The sequence below is a fragment of the Bactrocera neohumeralis genome, chromosome 3 (genome assembly GCF_024586455.1).
Source record: "Bactrocera neohumeralis isolate Rockhampton chromosome 3, APGP_CSIRO_Bneo_wtdbg2-racon-allhic-juicebox.fasta_v2, whole genome shotgun sequence".
Taxonomy (NCBI): domain Eukaryota; kingdom Metazoa; phylum Arthropoda; class Insecta; order Diptera; family Tephritidae; genus Bactrocera; species Bactrocera neohumeralis.
This window is the reverse complement of record NC_065920.1, coordinates 39,227,807-39,238,794: the sequence shown is the minus strand read 5'-3', so window position 1 is coordinate 39,238,794 and position 10,988 is coordinate 39,227,807. Positions and strand designations below refer to the sequence as shown.

The following is a 10,988-nucleotide window of genomic DNA, read 5'->3' as shown; positions in this document are numbered from 1 at the left end:
TATTCCCAATATATTGATATCCATTTCTCTAATTGACTCCTTCCTCATTTTTGCCGAAAATATTCAATTTAACAACCAATAACAGAAGGTATTTCTTCGCTTTTGATCCCTGAAAATTGCGAGAGTATAAACAGTTGGGTTAACACGAACTTAGCACTTCATCATTTGTTGAATATTGCATTTTTGTATAACCTGATCTTCTTAAAATTATGCCAATTATGCGATCAAATGAAAAAAATGTGTAGTTCCACTTTTCTTGCATTTTTTTTTGCATTGTAATCTCTTAATCACCGCAAATGTGAACAGAAATTCGTACTTAATCTAAAAGCTTTATTTAATCGGATGTCATCATTTCGTTCGAATCAAGTTAACTGATTCATTTCCTTTGCTTTCATTAGCTATCAACTACACTCGTGGCCACGCAAACCTTACCACTTTACTTTCTTAAATTTTTTTCGGACTTTTTCGTTCGTTCGGGATTTTCTTCAATTTTTTTTTTAAGTAAGCATAAGTGAACTAAATTACATATATTATCTAATTATAATTATAGCTTTTTAATTTATTACGTTTAATGAGTAAAACACAAAAGTTAAGTTTAGCTTTTCTGTGCTTATACAAAAGCGGCCGATTTTATTGTTTTTAAAGTATCACACCTATTAAATACAAAATTAATTTCAAATATAGTGTAAATGAAATTAAATTAAAAAAATGAGAAATATTATTTTTTCATCGCATGTCAGTCTCTTACATTTCGAGCTCATTTTGTAAAGCTCACTATCTTTCAATTCATTTATCTAAAGCTGAATGTGTTTTGTTTTTAATTTTTAATATTTTTGATTATTAACATGTCATTAACTTATTTCTAAATAAGAAATTTCTATATCGCAAAAAGTACCGCTATAAAATGTAGACAAATATGCACAATAGTTGAGTGGTAAGGTTTGCGTGGCCACGAGTGTACAGGACCATCAAGATCAGATAATCTATGATAACTGGCAATAATATATATATATATATATAACAGAGCAAAACTAATATCTATTTGAATAAGTTGAGAAAAATTTGTATAAAGAAATTTTTTATGTATATTTCTGGTTATGTTATGGCTTAGGTCCGATTTGGTAAATGGATATAATTTGTGAATTGTAGCTGTAATCTTTTGTGACTCACTGTAGACTATGTTTAGAATTAAAAATAAAAAACATAAATATATATAAATTGTATGTACATATGAGTATTAATTAAATTATAAATGTGTTATATTATTGTATATGATTAATTATTATGAATAAGCAATTTTTTGTTAAAAATCACCAAAGAATACGTTATCTGATTTATAGTTACATGTACATACATATGAACATGTATTGGCAAAATTTATAATTATAACAATCTAACTGTAAATGACTGTCGCTTTATGTTAAATATTTTTTTCAAAAAACTTTCTAATCATATATGTATGTATAAATATACTATATGTACATATGTATAGATTAATTGAAATCACTTGCTGTTTTTTTTATTAATTTTAAGTTTAGCAGCTATGTATTATATGTGTGTAGTATTGATATCTGAAAGATAAAGATACTTACAAAATACAAAGACATATATGAATAAAGGGTTTGTTTACAAATATGTTATTAACAAGCTAGACTATTTAGATTTGTATTTACATATAAACGTACCAGTGCCAAAGAGACTAGTACATAAAATAGATATAGTCATACAAATACATATACACAACTTTAGTTGCGGCATACTAGCATAAACATATGTATGTGTATAAGATATAAAATTGAATGTATGTAATATAAATAAAATAAATCATATTTGTCCAAAAAATTATAAACAAAATTGTTGCAATAGTAATGTTGAAAAGCGGCTTCTAAAAGGGATAAACGTGAAAATTGGAAGGTAGCATTGGCTTTGTGAAAAGAAATCAAAAGTTTTTAGGCTGTTACCTTGTATTTTGGACGGGTTTTACTTGTTTCGTCATCTTTTAATTTTTTAAATCAGGATTGTAAATTTTTTAATAAAAAAAAATTGTATTAAAAATTAGATTATCAATTACTAGCTTCTTACCCGCGGCTTCGCCCGCAGTGGAGCCATTAAATAAGTATGAGAGATAAAGGGTAAGGGTATAATAATAGAAATGAGTCCAAATGATAACTAAATTTTATTGCTTGGCTGAGATCAACAATTTTTAAAAATTACTACAGACAATGAAGTTTCAACACCTTAAAATATTCGTTTTGAAATGCAACAACAAATGTTGAAAAATATTTCACCGTAACAAAAATAAATAATTCTGAATTCTAACAATTTAAAAAAATAAAATACAAAGTATTAATCTAGGATATTTTTGTAGATAATGTTTTAATTTTTCCATTCGTGTGCAAATATGTGTAAATTCTGGGCATTAGGTACACGTGAACAGGCTACATAAAGTTGACCATGAGAGAAGCATGGGTTTTCTAAATGCACTCCTGCTACCTGTAATGTTTGTCCTTGTGCCTTGTTTATAGTAACAGCAAAGCTAAGCTTGACGGGAAACTGAACCCTTTTAAATTGGAATAGAAGGTCAGTGGGAATAATTGGTATCCGAGGTATTATATCACTATTTCCCTTACCGGCACCTGTTAAAAAAGTAGCACCAAGTACATATGTATATTCTGTCCCAATTTTGTTATCCGAAACTTTGTTCCATTACATAGCCGAGGAGCATCTAGATTTCGCATAAGCATTACTGGTACATTTAGTTTCAATTGAAGTTTATGTGACGGTACACTCGATAGTTCAAGTGAATTTAAAAACTCCACAGGATATGAAGTACTTATTTCCGTATCTATAATTGTATAAATTGACAAATATGCCTTCATTTCTCCTTGAACCCCGTTTAAAATGTCTGTGTTGATCCTATTAACAATTTCATTTCTTGGTGCTAATATTGCTCTTGCACACAACCACTGATCACTACACAAATTTTGTTGCAATTCCAGAAAAACATTAGCAATGATATCCACATCACTTTCTACTAAATTAAAAAATTCTCTTGACAGTAATATGTATATAGCTTTCAACGTCAACATCTAAACAACCATCACCAATTTTCAACAACATTTCTGCGCAAAGTTATTATGAAGATGCACTCTCATATTCGTTTTCAGGCGGAGTTTTTCAACTGTCGACTATAAGCCTGATGATTTAATACACGCTTGAATTTCATCTGCTGGTGTCCCCCTCTGAATCACTGGGAGGGTTTGACGGAAATCACCAGCCAATAAAACTACCATTCCTCTCATTATATCTGTACTATCTCGCAAGTCTTCTCACCTGCGATTGTTCTGGTGTTTCTATCGCTCTTCTAGTTGTCTGCAGTGCAGCTTGTCTTTCTAAACGAACTCGTGTCTGAAGAGGCGTTTCAGCTGCTCTCAAAACTTTTTGTCGCTCTGCTTGCTGTTGTCTTCTTAGCTCTCCGTGAGCCGAAGTTTCTTGATTTCGTGCAATTTTTGCGATGAAATTTTCGATATACATACCAGATTTCTGCTTCCGAGACATTTTCTAAGAAAAGCAGAGTAAGAATTAACATCAGCGAGTAAGATCTAAAATAATAAAGTGACAGCTAACCACAAAAATTACGGATTACCTCAAAATTGTAATAGTTTTATACTGATTAACGACAGAAGAAAATAACAATAAATATAGAAAAATTAGAAACAGTTAAACTACATATGTAATACATATATTCAATTGAATTAGATCTTGTCGTCACCGCCGGTAATATTGAATATTAAATTCATGGTTAAAAAGTTCATTACTGTAATGCTAGATGGCGTTGAAGTAGCTAAATTTGACGATTTTTTGACCAGCAATTTTTTTTTTCTTTTTTACAATTTTTTTTAATATAAAGTACCCTATTTTACTTCTTATACCTTCAGGAGTATATGTACAAAGTTTCATGACGATCGGTTAAGTAGTTTTTGCGTGAAAGCGTAACAAACAAACTTACATTCGCATTTATAATATTATTATGATTCTAACATCTAGGGTTAAACATAAAATATTCAATTTTTAGTCTTATGATTTTATTTATAGAATATAAAACGTTTGAATTTGTAAGCTTGCTGACCAGTGCTCTAAAGTTTCGGAGATGATGGGCCAGTGCAAACTCTAGTTCAAAATAATAGTATGCCAACTCAAAAAATTTTAATTCTAAAAAAAATTCTTTTTTAATTTGGAATTATATGCTTGGGAATATTTTTTTATTTTATTTGTAATTTTATTTTTCAATCTGGTATTTGGAATTAAAAAATAAATTTTTAATTCGGTTTTCGAGATTAAATTTTTTTTCAATACCATATTTGGATTACATTTTTCAATACGGCGTTGGGATTAAAAATTAGTTTTAGATATGATTTTGGGGATTACAAAATTAAAAAAAATCAAATGTTAATTCTATGGTTTAAATACATAATTATAATTTGATTATGAAAATATTTTTAATACCGATGAGAGATAATATTATCATCTGTGTTTCAAACGGCTGTGTGTGTATTAAAATGTCAAATTCGAGTGCCAGACAAAAATAAAAAACAGATATAAAAGATCTAAAAAGCATAATTAGGATATTCGTCATTAAAAATTTCGCGATAAGAACTTTCTATACATGTAAAGCTAGAACGCTGCGGATAAATTAAGCAGAGTTCAAAGACTGCTGAAGTTAAATTATTTGGAATATTTGTAGTATCAAGTACTCCGCATGGTGTAAAAATCAAAACAATGTTAGTTAAGTAAATTCCTTTAAATAACAAATCATAGAAACTTATGTGTATTCTACCCATCCGTTTAAGTAACGCATGCGTTTTCGCGAATTATGAAGTTTCAGCTTTAGTTTCAGCCGAGACGAATTCAGACTCAATTCAAATCGAATTCGCCTTAGCCGTTGCAACTAATTATTGTGAAAAATGTCTTGCGAGAAGCAAAACGTAAATTTATCGTTTTCAAGTGTGCTATATCATTGTCGATTTTGAATGCGGAATAAGCTCCATTGTGATCGCTGTTAGCAGCATAACTATGTTTAGTGGAAAGAAAGTAAGTTATCAGTGTTATATAACAGAACATGTAGCAACCCAAGATAATGCTTCGTTTATTACACCCAAGGTAAGGATTCGTGAACGCACTTTTTGTTTCTTTATGCTCTTCACCAACTTTTGCGTAAAATGTAAAAATTTGCAATTTGAATTTTAGATATTATATTTAACAGGATCAGCTCCAAGGAATGATCGCACTTCTTGGGGCGAAATATCATAAAATCAGTTGTTGTTGTTGGCGATTAAACCGAAGCAGATTTGGCCATGCTCCCCTCTCTGTCTATTTGTATATACATATGTATGTATGTACGTACACAAACTAGCTTCTTGGTTTCGATACAAAATTTTGCACACGTCCTTTTTAAACCGCTGTCATACAAACTGACTGGCCAAAATCACTCCCTTGTGAAACATTTTTATTTGACGAAATTTATTCAAGAAATTTAACATGGATATTGTCCACGGTACAATCTCCGACGAAATTGTACTTATTGTCCTATAGCTCATAAGTGCCATCAAAAATTACCGATTAAAACCCAAATTCTTGTATGCAAAACTTTTTTGTTTGTGAAGGGTACAAGCGAAGTTTTCTTTTTTATTTATTAATTATATTATTAACTGCTCTGCGGTTACGTACCTTTGACGCAAATTATGCAACAAAATTTTCAATTGTTAAATAAAAAATAAAACGTCCTTTCGCTATGCGCTCGCAGAAAGTCTGAAGCACAGCCCGGAAAGATGTGAAAGTTTGCGCATATATATAAATGAATAATAAAAATATAGTTAATATTAATATATGTATATTTTTAATACTTGTGAATGTATAATAAAATTAATACACCCAATAATATTGAAATAATGAATTAATTAAATATGTTTATGAAGGTAACAGCGTACAAAGAATTAAAAGAAATATTTTAATTATTTCTTATTGGCAAATCTTAAGTTTGCTTTGTATAAAACTTGTGGAGTTTTGTATAAATAATTACGTTAATGATGTCCAATATAATTATACAAAAAAATAGGCTCGCAAAATATACGCTCATTTCGGATATGATATTAAATAATCACAACTAACTATTCAAATGATTTAATGCATATATCTTGCCTACTTGTATGATTGGAGTATAGATCCTATCTATCTTGAAGAAATATAATAAATTTATAAAGGAATTTTATTTGTTCTTAAATGTCGTTAGTGATTTTCGGGGCGCAGACTGGCGTTGACGCGCTAAAAACGTCTGCCCCTGTCCCATTAATAAAGCCAGTTTAGCATCAATTGCATCACGTTGTGCATTTACGCCCAATCTGAAAAATAAAACATCAAAACACAGGTTAACAAAACCCAATACAAATAAAACAAGTAAGTATATCAAAAGACCTGTAGAAAGCCGTTGTCATTAATTGCTCCTCCAACGTACTCATTCCTGCTTTTGGTTCTTCTTCAGAATCCTGCGACCGCTCAAGCAGATTTACATCGATAACTGTAAAAAAGAATTTTTTTATTGAGTCAATCAGCTCGAAATTAGCATACCATTGGCAAGTCGTGGATCAAGACTTTTTATTACTTCCTTTGCTTTATCCACACATTTTCTGTATTTCGCATCACAAGCCAAAAGATCTTGTTCACGAGTGGTGAGTGTATTTTCCAACTGTGTTATCTTATTTTGCAAAGACACATTTTGAGAAACTGATTCCTCTAATTGTAAAGCTGAAAATAGGATTTTTAATTGTTAAAAACAAAATTATTACTCGCAAAGTAATGTGTTGTACTTTACTTTTTTGTTCATTTAGTTCCATTAGTTGCTTAATTTGCTTGCCAAATTCAAACCTGATATAAATAAGAACAAGAAAAATCATTAACTTCGGTTGCTTCGAAACTATAATACCCTCACAAATAAAAGAGTTTCCATACAAGAAGTTCATTTACATCTTTCAGTTTGTATGGAAGCTATGTATATCCTATAGACGACCGATCTAAAACATTTGTTCGGAGATTGTAGGGTTTCTTTGGACAATAATCCGTGCTAAATTTCAAGAAGATATCTCGACAAATAAAAAAGTTCTCCATACAAGGCTTGATTTTGATCGTTCAGTTTGTATGACAGCTGTTACTATAGCGATTGATCAAAACTATTTGCTCGTAGATCGTAGATCGACAAATGAGCAGCTTTCTAAAGAGAAAAGGTCGTGTGCAGAATTTCAGATCGATATCTCGAAAACTGAAGGACTAGTTTGCGTATATACAGAGAGGCCGACATACTTGGATAAATGAATGGCTTGTCAAGATGCTTATTTATATAAGTGTATATTTAAAAGTTTACAAAGTTTGCTTCTGTGTTATGCAAACTTTATTGCCCTGTCCAGGATATAAATATGTATATAAAGAAGACTTGTGAGGGTATAAACAGAACTTACTCTTTGAGATTTGGATCTCCACTCTGTGAAGCATGCGACAGTGATAGTATCCGTTCATTGGCTAACTTCAATTGTTCGCGTAAATTATCATTGCGTTTATTCGCATCATCCAAAAGTTGCTATATACAAGATATTTTCATTGCTGAATGGTTGGAATACTGCATATGTTTACTTACCGTTAATGCCGTTTGGCCACCTTGACCTTCACGCAAAGCTTTATTTTCCAATTCCAAACGGTGTACCTTTTCTACAAGTGCGGTAGGTTGTAGTTCTTTAGACATTGTATTTCCATTCAGGCCTTGAATAATAAATTTGTGATTAAAAAAGAATGAATGTAATTTATAATGGAGTTTTAAATTGTAGTTTTACTTACTTCCAGAACTTGTCGAGAGTTGCCCACATTTGAGTTCGTCTAAAGCTTCTCGAAGATTATCCCGCTCTTTAAGTAAACTTTCCTTGGCACGTTGCAATGCACAAATATTGCTTTCAAGATTTTTATTATCAAACTCTAATTTAACATTTTTACTCATTTCTCCATCAAGTTGTGTATGCAGGTCTTGAATCTGCAGCCAAGAAATGTTTTATATTCCTTATACATATGTACATATATATATGTATATATATACTAAGAATTAATGTAGTATATAGCAAACCTTATTTTTGAAAAGTTCCACTTGTCCCTTAAGTGTAGCAGATTTTTTAGCATCTTCTTCGAATTGCACTATTTGCTGTACATAGTCAGCACTTCTTTCTTCTAATATTTTAATATGCTTTTTTAAATCGTTATACTCTTCCAAACGTTTTTTGTAAGTGTCTAACTGTATTTCACATTCTTTTAATTTATCATTTGATTCTCTCAATACGTCAACTTCATCTTTCAGTTGCATTAATTCCGAAGTACTTTTCTAAATATAAAAAATATTGGAAATATAATTTTTTTTTTTAAATTTCAATAGTATTACTTACGGTAAGTTCATCGATTCGCTGTTGCATGGTTTGCATTTCTTTTTCCTGCTGTTGAACTTTTAATTTTAAATCTTCTCTAGTGGCATCTGACTGTAAGAGTTCTTCTTTCATTCGATCGAGTTGTCGCCTAAGTTCGGAATAGCGTACAGATCCTGCTTGCACAGGGCCGATAGAAACTCCATCGTCTCCAATTTCAGATTTTGAAGACTGTAGATGCTGAATTTCAAGCTGCAGTTTTGCAAGCTCTTGCTGCATGTTCGATTTTTCTTCTATCAGCAATAGATTCTAAAAGTTACAATTTGTGTTAAAATTTGGCTGAAAATCGGTGGGGAGATAGCTTAGAATCTGAGGCCGAGCATATGATACTTTTTATCTCTTTGTGTTAAAAATCAATTCAATTCATATATACAAAAATTATATTTCATATCATAAGCATATATAATTACTTTAAAAAAAATATATATAATAATAATAACTACACATAGCTACTGCAAGAGTACAATAATTTTTGTATACATATATTCTGATTGTTTCTACCGAACAAGGCGGTTTTGTGGCGAAATAACTAAAATAAATAAAATCACTTATATGTTACAAACCTTATGAAAAAATCGATAAAATATATTTATGCTTATGCTTAATAACAAATCGAAGAAAATTAGCATCAATCATTTTTGAAATTGGAAGTAATCCACGGGGTCGTTCGAACACGGAAAATAACGTTTTTGTTTTTATTCATAAATATATTTTGACTCTATTGAATATTTAATATATAACTTAGCCAAAGCAAAGCGAGGAGGTTGTTCTCTAGTTAATTATTAAAAAAAGAATATACCTTTTTTTCTGCTTCGAAACATTTTTGAGCCAATGCGTCTCTTTCTTCCTGTAAAATTTTATTATCAAAATTTGTTATGCTTTGCGACGTGCGCGATGGGAAATCTCCCTGCCATGTCGACTCCAGATCTTGTAAAGCACGCATTATATTAGCTTGCAATGATTCTTCCAAACACATAATTTGTCGAATATAATCTTGCCCTGCGCCACAATTAACAGCACATCCAAGGATAAGTTGTAGCAGACGCTCTAATTCACCAGCATCACATTTTTCAGCAATACGCTGAGCATCGGGGCGTGCAAAGTCCGCAAGTGAGTAACTTAATACGTCACTATAATAATCATACACTCCTTCAACAACCTTTTTTAAATTACTCATCTTTAAACGCCAATTGATGCCCGAATTAATTTTCGATAACCACGAACCTAAAATATCAGTCAATATAATATTGTATACTTTATTTTAATAATTACAGACCAGTGAAAACGTCCGGAGCAAATTGATTTAATGCCTGCGCGAGGGCTACTCCATCCGATAGTTCCTCTAAAAATATAATTAAAAATGTGTATATGTATGTTTAAATCATCTGTGTTTAGAAATTGACATTACTTTCTATTTAGTATTACTCGTCTTACCTAAATTGGAATGCGGAGCTGTTAAATTGAGGGTTTTAAACCATTCAATTAAACTTTGACACATATCACCCCTTTCCATTATATTTTCTTCACTAAATTTATCAAAACAAATTGCAACAATAAAAGATATTAAAATAGAAAGAGACGCTGCTTAATTTCGGTGATCGGACGAGAACCGATGTATTCAGCGTGGTATGGTCGTTGGCATATTAATTTCCTTCAGTTTACTAGTTGAGTAGCCCACGTATCACATAGAAAAAATGTATTTTCAAAGGCAGGCAACCGAGAGGGAATTACAGCTGGAGTATTCCTTTACTTCCGTCTTTATCACAGGATTCATAGCAAATTCTCCTACTCAACTTTTTAACGGTTTAATAGCATAACTATTAAACTGTTTCTGTGCCACTCAATTATATTTGGTGTATATTATTCTGTAATGGTATATGCAAAAATATAGGTGAAGATACTTTATTTTAAAGATTCTAAGTTGCAAGTATAGTATACGAAGTCGTAGGTGTAAACTAGGAATAGTAAACATTATGATAGATTGTACTGACATTAACTAATACTATTGAATATACTAATTCATGACGTATTGTGCCAATTGTGCAGTTATCAATGTCAATGATAAATTTATGTGATGCATACATATAAGTATGTAAATATTTTTGTTGAAAAAAAAAAAAAAAAAAACAACAATAATAAGAAAAAGGAAATTAAAACAAAAAGTTGTTGGGAGCCAACAACACGCGGTGTTCCCAAGCGGTCCCCCATCTAAGTACTAACCGCGCCCGTATCCCGACGCTGCTTAATTTCGGTGATCGGACGAGAACCGATGTATTCAGCGTGGTATGGTCGTTGGCATATTAATTTCCTTCAGTTTACTAGTTGAGTAGCCCACGTATCACATAGAAAAAATGTATTTTCAAAGGCAGGCAACCGAGAGGGAATTACAGCTGGAGTATTCCTTTACTTCCGTCTTTATCACAGGATTCATAGCAAATTCTCCTACTCAACTTTTTAACGGTTTAATAGCATAACTAT

The 10,988-nt window shown here is 31.1% G+C and overlaps 1 protein-coding gene, 1 long non-coding RNA gene and 1 pseudogene across 2 annotated transcripts; all 3 read right to left on the bottom strand.

Moving 5' to 3' along the window:
* Positions 1-589: 589 nt before the first annotated feature.
* On the bottom strand, positions 590-3,714 carry LOC126752730 (uncharacterized). The gene is made up of 2 exons (XR_007666029.1): positions 2,631-3,714; positions 590-2,560 (listed from the first exon to the last, which is right to left on the bottom strand). It is a non-coding gene; the product is annotated as an uncharacterized LOC126752730 (long non-coding RNA).
* Positions 3,715-5,873: 2,159 nt separating this feature from the next.
* Positions 5,874-10,081, bottom strand: LOC126752382 (protein hook). The gene is made up of 12 exons (XM_050463127.1): positions 9,945-10,081; positions 9,787-9,852; positions 9,310-9,734; positions 8,475-8,759; positions 8,162-8,413; positions 7,882-8,071; positions 7,685-7,806; positions 7,509-7,627; positions 6,869-6,921; positions 6,625-6,801; positions 6,472-6,574; positions 5,874-6,398 (listed from the first exon to the last, which is right to left on the bottom strand). The coding sequence occupies exons 1-12, from the start codon at positions 10,021-10,023 to the stop codon at positions 6,266-6,268; spliced, it is 2,004 nt and encodes a 667-aa protein (XP_050319084.1). The 5' UTR covers positions 10,024-10,081; the 3' UTR covers positions 5,874-6,265.
* A 600-nt stretch (positions 10,082-10,681) lies between these two features.
* Positions 10,682-10,807, bottom strand: LOC126754278 (5S ribosomal RNA; annotated as a pseudogene).
* Between the last annotated feature and the right edge of the window lie 181 nt (positions 10,808-10,988).